The 19249-nt window shown below is 48.7% G+C and overlaps 1 protein-coding gene across 1 annotated transcript in view; it reads right to left on the minus strand.

Moving 5' to 3' along the window:
• Positions 1-307: 307 nt before the first annotated feature.
• MTMR11 (myotubularin related protein 11) overlaps positions 308-19249 on the minus strand; it is a 52417-nt gene continuing 33475 nt past the window's right edge. Inside the window, exons 12-17 of the mRNA XM_088474187.1 lie at positions 15533-15603; positions 7492-7664; positions 6140-6310; positions 4990-5232; positions 4444-4713; positions 308-1773 (exon numbers count right to left, since the gene is read on the minus strand). Of these exons, the coding sequence (XP_088330313.1) occupies positions 1618-1773; positions 4444-4713; positions 4990-5232; positions 6140-6310; positions 7492-7664; positions 15533-15603 (1084 nt within the window). The 3' untranslated portion in view covers positions 308-1617. The remainder of the gene's footprint in view (positions 1774-4443; positions 4714-4989; positions 5233-6139; positions 6311-7491; positions 7665-15532; positions 15604-19249) is intronic.

Genomic DNA, 19249 nt, shown 5'->3' on the forward strand with positions numbered 1-19249 from the left:
TGCCATTGTTCTGGGACCATTAGTGTCAGTGTGCCGTTGTTCTAGGATCCCAAGTGTCAATGTTCTATGACTACTAGTGTCAGTGTGCCATTGTTCTGGGACCATAGTGTCAGAGTGCCATTGTTCTAGAACCCCAAGTGTCAGTGTTCTGTGGCTATTAGTGTCAGTGTTCCAGGACCACTAGGGTCAGGGTGCCATTGTTCTTGGACCCCAAGTTTCAGTGTGCCATTGTTCTGGGACCCCAAGTGTTCTGGGACTACTAGTGTCAGTGTGCCATTGTTCTGGGACTATTAGTGTCAGTGTGCCATTGTTCTGGGACTATTAGTATCAGTGTGCCATTGTTCTGGGACTATTAGTGTCAGTGTGCCATTGTTCTGGGACTATTAGTGTAAGTGCCATTGTTCTGGGACCATTAGTGTCAGTGTGCCATTGTTCTGGGACCATTAGTGTCAGTGTGCCATTGTTCTGGGACCATTAGTGTCAGTGTGCCATTGTTCTGGGACCATTAGTGTCAGTGTGCCATTGTTCTGTGACTATTAGTGTAAGTGTGCCATTGTTCTGGGACTATTAGTGTCAGTGTGCCATTGTTCTGGGACTATTAGTGTCAGTGTGCCATTGTTCTGGGACTATTAGTGTAAGTGCCATTGTTCTGGGACCATTAGTGTCAGTGTGCCATTGTTCTGGGACCATTAGTGTCAGTGTGCCATTGTTCTGGGACCATTAGTGTCAGTGTGCCATTGTTCTGGGACCATTAGTGTCAGTGTATCATTGTTCTGGGACCATTAGTGTCAGTGTGCCATTCTTCTGGGACCATTAGTGTCAGTGTGCCATTGTTCTGGGACCATTAGTGTCAGTGTGCCATTGTTCTGGGACCATTAGTGTCAGTGTGTCATTGTTCTGGGACCATTAGTGTCAGTGTGCCATTCTTCTGGGACCATTAGTGTCAGTGTGCCATTGTTCTGGGACAGGGAGCATAGAGTTGGATAATTTGCTGCATATTTCAATAAACCTGATGAACGGTTCTTGTTTATTCCAAAATACTTTTTGTATGTGACTTGTTCTGTACATTAATGCGCTTGTGTGTTTATGATCATTTAACTTGAAGACTGGATATGAGTGGATAATAAATATGATGAGGATTTCTCAGTGTGATCAAGCGACTTAATCTCTTCCTAGGACCAATGGTAAGTTTGATATATATTATATAGTTAGAACAGCTCTAAAAGACTCAGTAAATAGAGTTAATAAAACATATGTACAGATATGAGGGCATATGCTACATGCAGCGTCTGCTCCCAGATTTCACTTCGGTACCTTCAAGCTGATGCAGGTTCAGCTACTGGACAACAAAGACCATTCAGGCAGTTTCCATATAGTTTCTTCAGGATGACATAAGGGCATCAGTTCAAAATGTCTGTAGAACAAATGATCCCAAGTGTCTATTAAAATTTTAAATTCCATTTTATCTACGCATGATGGTGTAACCGGCCTGGCAGAGTGTTATGGATCCTGGGCCAGTATACTGACAATATACGGAGCATCTGACGATAGGGAGCGTCATTTCATGCTCTCCCTCAAGGTTTTATTATCTCATCATGCAGTTCCCGGCAGTCTCTGCTATCTGTAGCATGAGAGGGGAAAGCCATTTACATCAGTCTTGCCTGAAACATTGTGTTTTCCATCCGGACTGTTTACATGCAGGTTCCTCAGTCTGTCTTCGAGAACCCTCAGCTCCTGGGCCAGGCTGCCTGTCAGGGGATGGGAGATGTCACACTGCTCGAGAGGAGAGACCAGAAGTTATTCCAAAGATATTCTCTAATCCTTTTATAGAGAGAACGTGGGCCTGATTCAGTAATGAACGCAGTTGCTAATACGCACGCAATCGGACGATTGCTGCGTATACATTGCAGTGCGCGTGAGCAAACTAGCCAATGGCGATCTGGACCGCGATTGCAGTGACTACGCAGACCCATCGCAGAGTGATTGACAGGAAGTGCAGTTTGTGGGTGTTGACGGGGGGTGGTCGGCTGAACGCAGGTGTGCCAGTGCATTCCAACGCCGTTGCAGGAGCGTGCATAAATTAGCCGCTGCTATGCCATACGCAGCCTGAGGCCTGTTAACGTGCGTGGAAGTTAAACATTCCTGAGTAAGGTCAGAGTTTGTGTAAGTGTGCGCGAGGCTGCGATGGTACTCACTGTTACCGATGGTTTCACAGTCTTACTAAACATTACGGATGTGTGTAAGGTAAAGTGGGCGTCTTTATGTAGTGCAGCGGCGGTATAGCGATCGCAATGGATTAGCATACTATCGCAGTTGAACCGTGTGCGTAATCGGCATTGCATTTGCAGTTGCGTTTTGTAGTGAATCAGGTCCTGTGTTATTACATTCCAACATAACTCTGTTCTGTGCTTAACCTCATCTGTGGTTAGTCTGCATGGAAAAATGTATCCTAACCAAAGACACAGGACTCTCGGGGGGGGGGGGGGCAACGACATTTTGGTGGAAATGTTTGTCTGTGCACACCACCGGGAATTGCAGTGCATCAACATAGCACATGTGCCTGCGTACCTCTATGTGGTGGGAGGGGATAATATTCTCCAAACGTTTCTTAGCCACGAAATTGAATTGTGCCCTCTGAGTTTCTTTCTCATTGTGTGCGACCAAGCCTCATTTTGGAGGTGAAACGGCCATTGCTTCTGGGGTCCCTGGGAGACACACGCAGTGTTCTCCTCAGGCTGTTTGTTGCGGGTGCAACGCCCGTCAAGAAACAGCTACCGCCCGGCACTCCACCCTGCCCCAATGCCGCAACTCCTGCCTGGCACTCCACCCTGCCCCAATGCCGCGACTCCTGCCTGGCACTCCACCCTGCCCCAATGCGCCGCGTCCCCTGATGCCCGGTCACCCTCAATGTGTCCTTGTTGCTACGGATGCCGGATCTGGCGCCGACGTCACATGTTCATCACATCGGAGGCTCCATGTCCGTCGGCAATAAGGACACGTTAGTAAGGGTTCCGGGACGCAACGCATTGGGGCGGAGGGGAGGAGTGCCGGGCGGGGGGAGGTGCTGGGCAGGGGACTTGGCATTGGGACGGGGGGAGGTTCTGGGTAGGGGACGTAGCATTGGGGCGGGGGAGAGTTCCGGGCAGGGGATGCGCCATTGGGGCGGGGGAAGTTGTCAATCACAGTGCAGGGGCGGTATCAGGCTGGAGGGCCTCCCCCTGCATAAAAGCACGGGCGCACTATTCAGACGGAAACAGTCGCCTGAACTGATTAAAGAGAGTAGACATGCGTCCACCCTCTCTGTGTTGGAGCTGAAGAATAAAATCTGTGGGGACAGTATTTGGGAGTCTGTAAGTGGGGACTGTATCTGTGGAGCTGTATAAAAATATATTCTATGTAGCCTGCAGGTGGGGCCAGTATCTGTGGGGCTGTATTCTATTGGACTGACCAGACCTGTAAGCACAGCTGAATGTGACAGAGGATTTTCTACTCTAAAACGAATTAAAACCTGCGTAAGGAGTGGCATGGAGCAGAGCACACTGAGTAACCTGATGCTGATTTCACTACAGGGACCAGATATCCTACAGGCTTTGATTATGAAAACGCTGCAGATGACTGAGCCTCTAAGAAGAAGAGAATTAATATATAAATTATTATTTCAAGTTTAGATCATTATAAGGTCAGGATTTTAAACATTTTATTATTGTGAAGACCCCCGCCCGGCTACTTCTTGATGCCACCCGACTGGAAAAAATTTCTGGGGAGAACACTGTACATGAAACCTCATTCCTAGAACCGCTGCGTACTACCCTATAATACAGGTACCATACACTTATTTTTTCAAAGTGGGACGCTGGGGTCTTCTGGGTGAGTTTTCTCCTGCAATGTCATTTGGCATCAGATACGACTCCCATATAGAACCTCCAGTGATCACTGTGACTATTTTTCATGGGATTGCTGTTTCCCCACTCTAATTTTTTGTCCTATCCAGTGGATGACGTCAAATAGCAGAAGTGGGTGAGACAATATAGTATCCCTCTATATTCATTAAATATATATATATATATATATATATATATATATATTACTCCTAATTTGGAAAAAGTGTAATGTCTGGTCATTGAAAGCTGCTGCTGTGTTTTGGTACCAGCAGGGGGCAGACTGCCACAAGGCACTTAACTGAAAGTTGAGATGTCATAGGTCTGTTAGGTGCAACTTTCTGAATAAAATAATTTGTATAGACCTTAAAGGGAAACATGTAATGTGTGTAAATGACTGTTATCATCAATAAGGACTAGAGAGGCAAATATTTGGGGACATAATAACCAAAAAGGGTAATTCCGTGCCAGAAATGTGTGTTATCCCCTGATAACTATCCCTTCTGTGTTTGGTATATATCCATGTACATAAGAACAGTAGGAGCATCTGCAGAACCTGTGTTACCTGCACCTCCGTGGCACAACGCAAGTAACATCTCTTCCACAGCCTGACCCAGGGCCCCACACACGTGGGAGACAGAATGTCCACCGTGCAGTGTTCGGAGGAGAGGTTGCTCCTGAATTGCTTCTCCTCTTCCAGCAAGCTCTCTGAGGACTGGGCTCGGCGAGCCACTCGCCTTGACACTGTGCCACTCTTCCGCGGGAAGAACGGAGATTGCAGGACCAGAGAACCCTTGGACAGCAGGTACACATTGCATGGGTTGGAGGCGTCCATCTTGGAGAAGAAGATGGCACATGTCAATATATCACGAACAGACGATGCACAGTTGTACGTATTTTGATTTCATCTACACTTATAAGATCTCGTGTATTTACTTCATTTTACAGCAGAGACATTCACCTTGTAGGCTGAACCAGGATTCAGCCTATCAATTCGCTAGCCACCAGTGGCAACTTTACATGCGCCGTACGCTATAACTCGCTATTTCCGTCTGTGCAAAGAGATCCGTTTGACTGTGCGTAGGTGAGGACACTTACGCCACAAACTCACCTTGTCAGCGTTGTGCATAATTCCGTTGCCATTTAGAACGGAGTGCTCCTTGGTTTGTCGATAAGCGGGATTCCGGAATTGCTGCCGGCGCGAGTGACTGTAGAACAGGCTCCATTCCCAAACGGTGGGGGGTCCAGCCTTGACGTCTTCCTCTGCCTTGTAGTCTCCATTCAGAAATATCTTTTCACGCACAAAATCTCTCCAGCCGTTCACAGGCGTGTACGTCTGGTTGGACGAGTGCCGCTAAAACAAAAAGATTCCGAATGAAATGCAGAACCCGCATGGCAATTATTGGCCTGTACTCCTTAATAAGGCTGACAACCATATTCCCAGCTATTGCATTAACTCCCGACAATCTCTATTTTAGCGGAATTTTAATATGCTGGGGACCCTGGATTGGTGTCTGAAACTGTCAATCTTGTCTCAAAAGCTTGTTCCCCTCTATTGTAAATTTAGACTGTGTAAAAAAAGTAATTAAAACAATTTTATTACTAAATAAAATTAAATGTAATTTAGATGGGGGGCTGTAGCTGCTGTATGGTAGAAGAATCTACTGACACTGGGTCTCATTCAGACCCGCTCGCAAGCGGGTCGATGTTGCCCAAATGCGCATGTGCACGACGGAGGCGCCTCCGTCGTGCGCATGCGCGAGACCCGAATAACGACGGGGTAGCCGTCGTTATGGGTCTCGCACCAAAGGGGGCGTGCTGGCGATGGTGAGTGACAGCACGCCCCCTTTGGTGGGCGTGCCAGGGGCGTGGCTGCCCAGACGGAGGCGTTCCCATGGGAACGCCTACCGTCTGGGTCCGGCCCCACTGACATCACTAGTGATGTCAGTGGGAGTGCTTTTGGCTCTGATAGAGCCAAAATCACTCCAGGGCTTGCGGTCAACGAGACCCTACCGCAAGGGTCTCGTCGCAAGCCCGATGGTCTTGACCATCGCGACCATCATCATGGACGCTCGCATAAGCTGTGGGTGGTAACCCACAGCTATGCGAGCGTCCAAAAGGCCGCTTCGCAAATAAAAAAAACACGCCCTGATTCAGAGCGGGCGCTTGTTCAGAGCGTCCGGCTCTGAATCAGGCCCACTGTTCCCCCGAAACACCTGCGTATAATGTTTTTATGATTGCCTTGGGGATGACACACGTACCTGGCTCCCTCTGATCCGGTCCCAGGGACAGTTGTGCGTGAAGGTGCTGCAGAACAGGTTGTAAGCGCTGTCGTGTAACGCCATCAGGTAGGACTCTGTAAACTCGAAGGAGGCTGGGAACTGCTGCACAAACTGCCAAACGCAATCCAGGAACAGCTGGAACACGGGGGACTGGAGGAGCAGACAAGCACAGTATGGTTACCACTGAAATATTACCGTTCCATAGTCCAGCCTCCCGCCATGCACTCTTCTCCCGGACTTAGCAGGAGAAGAGTTCTCTCGCAGTAGCGGTTGTGAGAATATGCAAATGCTAAGCTTCCCTGTGTGCTGTACGGTGCAATGGAGCCGTGAGACGGATACTTTCAGGCTCCGTGGACTGTACAATTGCGATGGAGACTGTAAACACCCCAACATTGACGCAACATCGTTTGCACCATCGATATTTGCTGTAGACCTGGAATCTAGTCTAGCTGCTCAACTCGTATCCAACTAAACACGGCCTCTGAGGCTGTGGACTTAAGTTTGAGAACGCAGCAGCGTTACCAGTCACACCAGTGAAAACCCCATAACACGCCACGAAAAGGCCCCTTTTTGCAATCACTTAAGGCCAAGTCTCCACCCTGATACACCCAGGGATCGCAAAACCCTTCTCAAGTGTTAGCGATGCCGTCCGCAATTGCGAACACCATTGGGCACTTGGGTTTGCCCGTGCGCAGTAAGAGATTCCTGGTCAGTAGCAAAAAAGTGTCTCCTGCAAATGTAAAAGTTTTGTTGTTATTGACCTCGCATAACGTATTATTACCATTTATGGCAGTTTTACCACATCTATAAAAATCTTGTAATGTGCACACATATAACTGCCGTTGAGGGCGAGGGTTAATCCCATAAAGATATCTGCATAGGTAAATAGAGGAAGTGACTGAAGGTGGAGCACATATAACATTAGCAGTAGAGGATGTTAGTGGTTCTCTAGCTCAGATGTTCTCTTTGATGAGTAGGGAAGAGCACTGGACAAAATAAAATATTCCTTAAACATAATACACTGATAACATGTTAAAATAGGACTAGAAAACGTGTGTTAAAAGTGTAATTTTTACCTATACTAGTCATAGTAATAAGGCACTTTAATCTGCAGTACTGCCCTACATAAGTCAGTGTGTGCCACTTTTGGGGCTGGTGAAATGTCTTGTCACTTATCTAATTTTATACCAGACCTCCAACTCAGATAACCAATAATATAGTCCAGCCCGAGGCACTTGTGCAGGATGTGTAGCGGGTATTCCCATCATTAAATATACAGTCCTAATTGATCAGATCTCAAACTGTAATCATTTTTAATAATTGTTACTCACTTCCTCTTTGTCTGATTTCCTGAAGTGATTAACCCTTTGCATGAAGGGATGACCGGCCGAAACCCACTCTTTCTGCACCAGACCCTGGAAGCCGGACAAAGTCCTCGTGTGGGGGTCCAGTATCACTTGGATCAACGATGTCAGCAGACAATTGATATCCCGATCCTCAGGCTCTGAAACAATAGAAGCGTAAGGATTGTAACCATGAAGACGGGAAAACGCTGAAACCTGCATCCCGTGGGCAAACAAAGAACCACGTGTCCCAAATTTGTAGCCTGACTGTGTCTGGCTCACTAGTTGAGAATGTTGTGATTAATAAGTGCTCTGAGTGTGTAGGGTAGTAGCACTAATGAGGGGCAGACACATATAGTATATACACATATTCATAATCCAACATTAAGTTATTAAGTTTCTTTGTCAGCTGTAAGAATTACATTTCAAATCTACCCCCACAACAGCTTGTCCTCTTGGCCTTGAACCCTGCCTAAACGGTTTTTGTTTTTTTTCAAGAATATTTTTATTGAAAATATTATAAACCAAACACAATGCATGTTGAAAAAAAAATGCTAATTTTTTGTTGAAACATCTGAGTGAAACACATACAGAAATATATAAAACAGCAAAAATTGCAGATAGCGTAGTAAAGTAAAAATATTTGCATTATAGCGTTTGAATTGGCTTCATCAAAATAATAACAACATCAGATCTATAGATACAGTATAATCTCGATATGTATCATGAGTCACTGTATATCGATAGCTGTAATACACATACATATCTATAGAGTATCAATAAACAATTCGTATATATTATATTGCTTTCTATTGAATTTTTTGGGGTACATCAAAGAAAGAAACTACAGCAGTATATGAACATACCATATATGTAACAGCAATGGGTATTATAGAATTAGAACATACAGAGGCAGATAGCTGGAAATAGTAAAAAAACAATGAAGATGATCACAAAATAAGAGATGTTAATATGTTGAAAACTGGATAATACAAGGTACATGACTAAGCCAAGCCAAATTTGTCATGTAGATCATCACAGAAAGAGTGTAGGCAAATCAGTTATACTCAGTACAAAAAGAATAGACACAAGTATGGAAGATACCGATAGTGTGTTAACATGCAATATGTGTATAGAATTGTATGTGTTGAAACTTGAAATATAATGTAGTGTTTAGTAGGAAGGTTGAGTAATACCCCTTTTACACTAAAATCCCGGGTCCGACCCTGGAATTTGAACACTGGTCGAACTCGGCTTCAGACCCCGTTTACACTGCAACTCGACCCGGGTTATTCCCGGGTTTGCCCCGTTTACACTGAACCCGGGTAATCTCTGCTTTTCTCTATAGAAGTCATTAAAAATGGTCTGTTTTAAGGTCTGACAAAGATGGTCACAAGGCAACAAAAGAGAGGGGTGGGGACTGCTTACAGCATTGCTACAGGTGCTGTTCTGGCTATGGCAGGCTCTGTATCAGCCTGCATTTGTGGCTGCTGGTCAGGCTGCAGTTCTGGCTATGGCAGGCTGTGTATCAGCCTGTGTTTGTGGCTGCTGGTCAGGCGGTGGTGCAGGCTGCAGTTCTGGCTGTGGCAGGCTGTGTATCAGCCTGTGTTTGTGGCTGCTGGTCAGGCTGTGGTGCAGGCTGCAGTTCTGGCTGTGGCAGGCTGTGTATCAGTCAGTGTTTGTGGCTGCTGGTCAGGTTGTGGTGCAGGCTGCAGTTCTGGCTGTGGCAGGCTGTGTATCAGTCAGTATTTGTGGCAGGCTGTGTATCAGGCTGTGATGCAGGCTGCAGTTCTGGCTGTGGCAGGCTGTGTATCAGTCAGTGTTTGTGGCTGCTGGTCAGGCTGTGGTACAGGCTGCAGTTCTGGCTGTGGCAGGCTGTGTATCAGCCTGCGTTTGTGGCTGCTGGTCAGGCTGTGGTGCAGGCTGCAGTTCTGTCTGTGGCAGGCTGTGTATCAGCCTGTGTTTGTGGCTGCTGGTCAGGCGGTGGTGCAGGCTGCAGTTCTGGCTGTGGCAGGCTGTGTATCAGCCTGTGTTTGTGGCTGCTGGTCAGGCTGTGGTGCAGGCTGCAGTTCTGGCTGTGGCAGGCTGTGTATCAGTCAGTGTTTGTGGCTGCTGGTCAGGTTGTGGTGCAGGCTGCAGTTCTGGCTGTGGCAGGCTGTGTATCAGTCAGTATTTGTGGCAGGCTGTGTATCAGGCTGTGATGCAGGCTGCAGTTCTGGCTGTGGCAGGCTGTGTATCAGTCAGTGTTTGTGGCTGCTGGTCAGGCTGTGGTACAGGCTGCAGTTCTGGCTGTGGCAGGCTGTGTATCAGCCTGCGTTTGTGGCTGCTGGTCAGGCTGTGGTGCAGGCTGCAGTTCTGTCTGTGACAGGCTGTGTATCAGCCTGCGTTTGTGGCTGTTGGTCAGGCTGTGGTGCAGGCTGCAGTTCTGTCTGTGGCAGGCTGTGTATCAGGCTGTGGTGCAGGCAGCAGTTCTGGCTGTGGCAGGCTGTGTATCAGCCTGCGTTTGTGGCTGTTGGTCAGGCTGTGGTGCAGGCTGCAGTTCTGGCTGTGGCAGGCTGTGTATCAGCCTGCGTTTGTGGCTGTTGGTCAGGCTGTGGTGCAGGCTGCAGTTCTGTCTGTGGCAGGCTGTGTATCAGGCTGTGGTGCAGGCAGCAGTTCTGGCTGTGGCAGGCTGTGTATCAGCCTGCGTTTGTGGCTGTTGGTCAGGCTGTGGTGCAGGCTGCAGTTCTGGCTGTGGCAGGCTGTGCATCAGCCTGTGTTTGTGGCTGCTGGTCAGGCTGTGGTGCAGACTGCAGTTCTGGCTGTGGCAGGCTGTGTGCCTGCCTGCGTTTGTGGCTGTTGGTCAGGCTGTGGTGCAGGCTGCAGTTCTGTCTGTGGCAGGCTGTGTATCAGGCTGTGGTGCAGGCAGCAGTTCTGGCTGTGGCAGGCTGTGTATCAGCCTGCGTTTGTGGCTGTTGGTCAGGCTGTGGTGCAGGCTGCAGTTCTGGCTGTGGCAGGCTGTGTATCAGGCTGTGGTGCAGGCAGCAGTTCTGGCTGTGGCAGGCTGTGTATCAGCCTGCGTTTGTGGCTGTTGGTCTGGCTGTGGTGCAGGCTGCAGTTCTGGCTGTGGCAGGCTGTGTATCAGCCTGTGTTTGTGGCTGTTGGTCAGGCTGTGGTGCAGGCTGCAGTTCTGTCTGTGGCAGGCTGTGTATCAGGCTGTGGTGCAGGCAGCAGTTCTGGCTGTGGCAGGCTGTGTATCAGCCTGCGTTTGTGGCTGTTGGTCAGGCTGTGGTGCAGGCTGCAGTTCTGGCTGTGGCAGGCTGTGTATCAGCCTGTGTTTGTGGCTGCTGGTCAGGCTGTGGTGCAGACTGCAGTTCTGGCTGTGGCAGGCTGTGTGCCTGCCTGCGTTTGTGGCTGTTGGTCAGGCTGTGGTGCAGGCTGCAGTTCTGTCTGTGGCAGGCTGTGTATCAGGCTGTGGTGCAGGCAGCAGTTCTGGCTGTGGCAGGCTGTGTATCAGCCTGCGTTTGTGGCTGTTGGTCAGGCTGTGGTGCAGGCTGCAGTTCTGGCTGTGGCAGGCTGTGTATCAGCCTGCGTTTGTGGCTGTTGGTCAGGCTGTGGTGCAGGTTGCTGTTCTGGCTGTGACAGGCTGTGTATCAGCCTGCGTTTGTGGCTGCTGGTCAGGCTGTGGTGCAGACTGCAGTTCTGGCTGTGGCAGGCTGTGTGCCTGCCTGCTTTTGTGGCTGCTGGTCAGGCTACTGTGGTGCAGGAGGTTAGGCAGGCAAGCGATGGCTTCATGTGCATCTCTCTGCAGGGCACTGACAAATTACATCATCTGCCGATGCCCCAGAAGCTCCAATCAGCATCTTTCGGAGCTAGCCGGGTCAAATAAGCAGGGTAGCACCCGTTTACACTGCCTCATGACTCGGGAACAACCTGTTTTCAACCCTGCTCTCAACCCGAGTAAGATTGCCTGGTAAATCGACCTGGGTTATTTTTTTGGGTGCCGTTCACACAGAGCCTCAACCCGGATCGATCTGGCAATAACCCGGGTTATTTGTATGGTGTAAAAGGGGTATTAGTAAGAGTCAGCATATAAGGCATAATTAGTAGTCCAGCTAACAGAGATGAATATAATCCCATACCACGTCTGGAAAAATGAGAGCTGGTTTAGGCACTTAGTGAAAATGAAGAAGGAAGGTCTCTGCCACAGAGGGAGCCCCTGGTTCTCCCCAGATATGAGCCACGGCCAAAAAGGGGTAAGGGAGCAAATACCAAAGTGTCATAAGTTGAATCAGGTGATGAGAAGTTGTTGTTGAGCCTAGGCACCCCAAGGAAAATAACAAAAGGTTGTGGAGCAGAAATATCCAGGACTGTCATTATTAGGGAGAGAGTCAGCTGCCTGAGTGTGAGAGAAAGTAGTAATGGGTAAAGAAAGCTGCATGTCATCAGTAGTAATCAAACCTTGGTGTAGGCCAGTGACACTAGGCGTAGCCAAGTTGAGACGTGATACTGCAGCATTAAGGGAAAGCCAAATATCATCTAGCTTGTTAAGGATCTGGGCCTCCTGAGAGGGTAATATCTGGAATTCTGTCAAAGGTTCCATAGTTGGAGCATAAAAGTAAGCGCACGGGTATTGCAATATTAAATATCCTCAGCAGTGATCCAATATTAAACAGCCCAGATGCCGAGCGTATGCTAACAACTTACATGAAATGCATGCAATATAATCAGAGCAATATGTATATATTACATGTATAAATTACAGCTACTGGAGAACAGAGGGGGAGATCAGTGGCCGATCCACAGGCAGTGGCTGCAGTGCTCAGGCAACTGGAACAGAGGCAGTGAGGACCAGAGGTAACCAGCATTCACAGCGGCCAGCAGGACACTGATGGAGCTATTACCCATGCAGTGCCACACAACAGGAGGCAGGGAGGACAGACTCAAGAAGAGACCAGCGGCTGTTTGGATACGCCACCGCAGATGAGCGTCAGTGCCACTGAGCCTTCAAAGTCCATCAGGCACAACACCCGTTCAGATGGTATCTTCCGGATCTGATTCCCCGGCCGGACCGCACCATGTCCTCCCAACCAACGGCTGTCAGAAGAATCAAGTGCAGTGAGTTGATAGGAAATGGGGGTACTCCGTACTGCAGGGTAGGGAAGGGGGAAACAGAGTAGTGTTCAGTCACGGTGGCATCCCACGAGGTGCAGCCAGCAGGCCCCTGCACTTGTATGGCAGACTCTGGTGGATATAAATGGCTCCGTCCACTAAAATGAAGCTATCTTGTTGTTCAGCAAGTTGTCCTCCACTCAAAGCTGCCCAGGGGGCATAAAGAAGACGCTTAATGCCAGTAGATGGGGACAGATTAGAGTATTCAGGGACGGAGCTATTAGTAAAAGGCGGCCATCGCGATGATCCACCGGAAGTCCTGATGTTATTTTTAAAATAAAATAATAAGTCCACAGATGACAATTAGCTGACAATTATGCTTCATGCGGCCTCGGTCTTGTTCTCCAGGCTCTGCGTTTCTGTAAAGGTAGGCGAATTTTGAATAAAAGGACACCTTTGGGATGTATTCCTTTTGTTGTTTCTTAGATGTCTTTCCCATCCTTGCTCTAAGCCATTTCAGCACTTTGTTTTTGGGCTTAATCCTGACAACGGAGGAACTGGAGCCGTACCATTGCTTGACCCCCCCCCCCCCCGCCTACATGTTTGAATGGTCCCTGAGTGGCAATCCATACAGCCACCCCCTTCTTAGTCTGAGAACTGAATGTACCTTCTGCAACCCCCTCATATCCCCTCATGAAAGTGTTGTACCCTTCCTACATCTTTTGCCTGAACTTGACTTTGGCACTTTGTCATCTTTGCCTAGATTCCTGAGCATATGATTAATATAAAACATGCAATATTCATACTATACAACAGTCAACCTTCATGGTGTACAGCTTCGGTCTCCTTGTTATTTTATATATTTTGTAATGTTAGAAAAATGAAGTGAACATCTAATATTATCAATTCAGTAAATAGGATAAATTAGGACAATCAAAAAGCAATGGAGCGACCGTCAGCTGTGAGTCTGGGTTGCCCAGTCCCTATTTAAAAACATAAATCGACCACGTTACCACCAAAGTCTGGCTTTTGCCACACAGGTCTGTGTACGCATGCCGTGCCTCCATCATAGGAGATCTCTGAGTACCTTGGAATTAGGTGTAGGTGCCCATCACACCGAGAACGGGTTCAAAACGATTTCTTTGGCCTTCACCAATCCACCGTTAGGCAGATTGTGTATAAATAAAGTCCACCCCATGGTTGGTCATCCAACAAAAACACTCCAGTTATCAAGAACCTGTTTCTTATCCGAGGGCAACTCTGCCTTAATTCCGTGCGCCGGCCACGAGCAGGCGTCTAAGGCGATTATCTGCACTTGTTCTGAGTCCCACGGACCTCTGCGCCTGCGCCTCCCAGCTCTATGTGTATGAGAGCAGCTGCCATCGCTATTATCGGCACTTACACCTAACCTACACTGGGAGATACAACTGATATAGGCATCCCTTCAGGATAGGTACAATTCAGAATATGGTGTAACTCTGGCTACACGTCAGGAGACACTTCTCCTATGCTCGGTTACCATCCAGTAACACTCATTGCAAGGACGGAGTGGAACAACCAAGATGCGCCTGACTCGGGATCGCTTGGAGATAGGCAAAGATGTGACTCGGGATCGCTCGGAGATAGGCAAAGATGTGTATGCTCACTGCGGCGCATGGACAGTCTGCAAAAAAAATTATAAATGGGACTACATTTGGCCTTGCGTGCAACAGGGTAATGTGCAAGGATCTGCAGGCCTCCCCTGCACCGGCTAATGTCAGTGTTCAGGAGTCCATCATTAGGCAAATGCTGATGACAGCAAGGGGGACGTCACTGCTCTCCTGGAAGATCAGGTCGAGGAGCCAGATGACTACTAGAATAATGTTCTGTGGACAGTCGTGTCCAACATAGAATTTTTTGTCTTTAATGACAAATGTTTTTGTTTGAAGAAAAACAACTGTGTTCCAACATAAGAACCTCATACCAGACAAAAAACATGGTGGTAGGCAGCATAATGGTTTTGCTTCCACGGGAACAGGGCATCTTGCCATCTTTTGGTAGAGCTACGATCTCTGAATTGAACCAAGAAATTCTACAGGAGAACTGTCAGGGTTTCCGTCCATGAACCGAAGCTCAACAGAAGGTGGGACTTGCAGTAAGACAATAACGCTAAACACAGAAGTCAGTCTGCAAAACAAATGGCCCATTTTGTGTTTTGGAATGGGCCAGACGTTAAACCAATAGAAAAGCCGATGGGAAGGCCTGATTTACGATCTCCATAAACTTCTGACTGACGTTACACCTGTTACTGAAACCCGGAGGCTCACCTGTGGTTTCAGCCAAAGAAATTTATGGTTGGCTCATTTTGATCATCTAATGAATGAGAAAGTATATCCTTTTGTGTGTTATGTGATTTATTGTGTTCTCTTTAACAGTTTTTATTACCCATATGAAGATCTTGTCGCATTTATGCAGATATTCAGATAGTTTACACTCCATTTACTTTTATCATTCACCAAGATATTTTTTTTTCTACACCCAATTCATTCTCCTGGAATCGCACACCTTTCTCAGTCAGCCTAAAAGCGGATAGACACAACAAACGCTTGCTTGCCGCAATCAGTCGATGATCCGGTTTCTGATGCTGGTCAGAGCAAACAACTTGTTTTTTATTTTTAAAACAATTATTTTACATTGACTGATGGGCTTTGTGTTCAACCAATAAAATCAGAACAGGTCCACCTTGTTGCATCATACTCAAGGGGGAGTGGGACCAGGCATTTGCCACTGTCCGCTCACCTGGTGGCACACTTGTGGGCAGGCACAAAGTTGGCGCCTGTGGGAGAGTTAGGAATAACTAACTCCCACTACTAACACAAAAAGTAAAATGGATTAATAGTAACAAGTAAATAGAACACAAATCAGCTTTTTGATTGATTTGGTTCAGTTTGCATTTTACCTTGAAGGACCACCGATCGATTTCTTTCACTCAGCAAAACGGACAACTCGCTGGCTTTCTTCAGACACGACCTGCAGCAGAGATAACGTCATGTAAAGTCAGTCGCTGGCCATCCCATAGCCTGCTGCCTTACTACACGCCGGCCCTCTCCTGCTGGCACACAGGCAATCTCAGTCCCATCACTAGTTTCCTTCCCATCACGACATTCGCCTACGATCCCACAGGGAGAAAAATGCTGATGGTAAGAGCTTATCTTATTACATTTACCTACTCCCCCCTCCAACACCAGGCAGCCGAGATCAGCACCAGGCAAAGGACATGTAAGTATTACCAGGAACATGACGCATAGGAGGAATCTGCTGAGAAGCTGAAGTTTCTACAATACAACAAGTTTATTTAATGTGATAGGATAAAAACTCTGGAGATGACAGACAAGCGCACTTACGTGCAACTCCAGTTCCACCCTCAGAAAGGCCAGTAAGACAAATGCATAGGCTGATACATAGCTGCAGGAATAAATGTGCTCTCTAATCCTGCACAGTAGTGAGTTAAATAGCTAATTTTAATACATAATTCACAGTATTGCTATCGAAAGCTTCTACAGCATGGATAATAAGGTTACACAATGACACGTCACCCTGGCATTTACCGCCACAACAAGAACAAACAAACTTTTTTTAATTGCAATGCTTTCAAAAAGTATTATGCAGAATATCTAACTCTAGCCGCCAGCGCTGTCTCCGCTCTTTGTCCCCTGCAGGTGCCTCCATCAGTCCAGCTCAGCCACTTGGGACACCCAATCACCATGTATTAGGATCCTGTCTCAGGGACACCCAATCACCATGTATTAGGATCCTGTCTCAGGGACACCCAATCACCATGTATTAGGATCCTGTCTCAGGGAGACATCTGCCAGTGTGGCGGAGCTGAAGAACAGGAAACCCTGCAGGGGAAAACTCAGGGTTCTAGCTGGATCTTCTAAATGACATTATATTGAAGCTTATTTTATCTGGGATGATGCATACTGAGATAGGGAACTACTTAATTGCGTGGAGACATCCCCTTTAAACTGAAAGGTTCTTAAAGGAACTAATTGGTAAAACAAATGATGTGGTCAATGACTTAATTACACCCAGAAATGTAATTTTAATTCACACACTCCCTTCCACTACTTCTCCCGTGGACAGCGTAAGGGGGTGTAATCAGCGCTGTACCGGCTACTTCTCCCATGGACAGCGTAAGGGGGTGTAATCAGCGCTGTACCGGCTACTTCTCCCATGGACAGCGTAAGGGGGTGTAATCAGTGCTGTACCGGCTACTTCTCCCATGGACAGCGTAAGGGGGTGTAATCAGCGCTGTACCGGCTACTTCTCAAATGACCAGCGTAAGGGGGTGTAATCAGCGCTGTACCGGCTACTTCTTCCATGGACAGCGTAAGGGGGTGTAATCAGTGCTGTACCGGCTACTTCTCCCATGGACAGCGTAAGGGGGTGTAAACAGCGCTGTACCGGCTACTTCTCCCATGGACAGCGTAAGGGGGTGTAATCAGCGCTGTACCGGCTACTTCTCCCATGGACAGCGTAAGGGGGTGTAATCAGCGCTGTACCGGCTACTTCTCCCATGGACAGCGTAAGGGGGTGTAATCAGCGCTGTACCGGCTACTTCTCCCTTGGACAGCGTAAGGGGGTGTAATCAGCGCTGTACCGGCTACTTCTCCCATGGACAGCGTAAGGGGGTGTAATCAGCGCTGTACCGGCTACTTCTCCCATGGACAGTGTAAGGGGGTGTAATCAGCGCTGTACCGGCTACTTCTCCCATGGACAGGGTAAGGGGGTGTAATCAGCGCTGTACCGGCTACTTCTCCCATGGACAGCGTAAGGGGGTGTAATCAGCGCTGTACCGGCTACTTCTCCCATGGACAGCGTAAGGGGGTGTAATCAGCGCTGTACCGGCTACTTCTCCCATGGACAGCGTAAGGGGGTGTAATCAGCGCTGTACCGGCTACTTCTCAAATGACCAGCGTAAGGGGGTGTAATCAGTGCTGTACCGGCTACTTCTCCCATGGACAGCGTAAGGGGGTGTTATCAGTGCTGTACCGGCTACTTCTCCCATGGACAGCGTAAGGGGGTGTAATCAGCGCTGTACCGGCTACTTCTTCCATGGACAGCGTAAGGGGGTGTAATCAGCGCTGTACCGGCTACTTCTTCCATGGACAGCGTAAGGGGGTGTAATCAGCGCTGTACCGGCTACTTCTCCCATGGATAGCGTAAGGGGGTGTAATCAGCGCTGTACCGGATACTTCTCCCATGGACAGCGTAAGGGGGTGTAATCAGCGCTGTACCGGCTACTTCTCCCATGGACAGCGTAAGGGGGTGTAATCAGCGCTGTACCGGCTACTTCTCAAATGACCAGCGTAAGGGGGTGTAATCAGTGCTGTACCGGCTACTTCTCCCATGGACAGCGTAAGGGGGTGTAATCAGTGCTGTACCGGCTACTTCTCCCATGGACAGCGTAAGGGGGTGTAATCAGCGCTGTACCGGCTACTTCTCCCATGGACAGCGTAAGGGGGTGTAATCAGCGCTGTACCGGCTACTTCTCCCATGGACAGCGTAAGGGGGTGTAATCAGCGCTGTACCGGCTACTTCTCCCATGGACAGCGTAAGGGGGTGTAATCAGCGCTGTACCGGCTACTTCTCCCATGGACAGCGTAAGGGGGTGTAATCAGCGCTGTACCGGCTACTTCTCCCATGGACAGCGTAAGGGGGTGTAATCAGCGCTGTACCGGCTACTTCTCCCATGGACAGCGTAAGGGGGTGTAATCAGCGCTGTACCGGCTACTTCTCCCATGGACAGGGTAAGGGGGTGTAATCAGCGCTGTACCGGCTACTTCTCCCATGGACAGCGTAAGGGGGTGTAATCGGCGCTGTACCGGCTACTTCTCCCATGGACAGCGTAAGGGGGTGTAATCAGCGCTGTACCGGCTACTTCTCCCATGGACAGCGTAAGGGGGTGTAATCAGCGCTGTACCGGCTACTTCTCAAATGACCAGCGTAAGGGGGTGTAATCAGTGCTGTACCGGCTACTTCTCCCATGGACAGCGTAAGGGGGTGTTATCAGTGCTGTACCGGCTACTTCTCCCATGGACAGCGTAAGGGGGTGTAATCAGCGCTGTACCGGCTACTTCTTCCATGGACAGCGTAAGGGGGTGTAATCAGTGCTGTACCGGCTACTTCTTCCATGGACAGCGTAAGGGGGTGTAATCAGCGCTGTACCGGCTACTTCTCCCATGGACAGCGTAAGGGGGTGTAATCAGCGCTGTACCGGCTACTTCTCAAATGACCAGCGTAAGGGGGTGTAATCAGTGCTGTACCGGCTACTTCTCCCATGGACAGCGTAAGGGGGTGTAATCAGTGCTGTACCGGCTACTTCTCCCATGGACAGCGTAAGGGGGTGTAATCAGCGCTGTACCGGCTACTTCTCCCATGGACAGCGTAAGGGGGTGTAATCAGCGCTGTACCGGCTACTTCTCCCATGGACAGCGTAAGGGGGTGTAATCAGCGCTGTACCGGCTACTTCTCCCATGGACAGCGTAAGGGGGTGTAATCAGTGCTGTACCGGCTACTTCTCCCATGGACAGCGTAAGGGGGTGTAATCAGCGCTGTACCGGCTACTTCTCCCATGACCAGCGTAAGGGGGTGTAATCAGTGCTGTACCGAC

This window comes from Taudactylus pleione, unplaced genomic scaffold (assembly GCF_031769625.1).
Source record: "Taudactylus pleione unplaced genomic scaffold, aTauple2 ptg000148l, whole genome shotgun sequence".
Classification (NCBI taxonomy): Eukaryota; Metazoa; Chordata; class Amphibia; order Anura; family Myobatrachidae; genus Taudactylus; species Taudactylus pleione.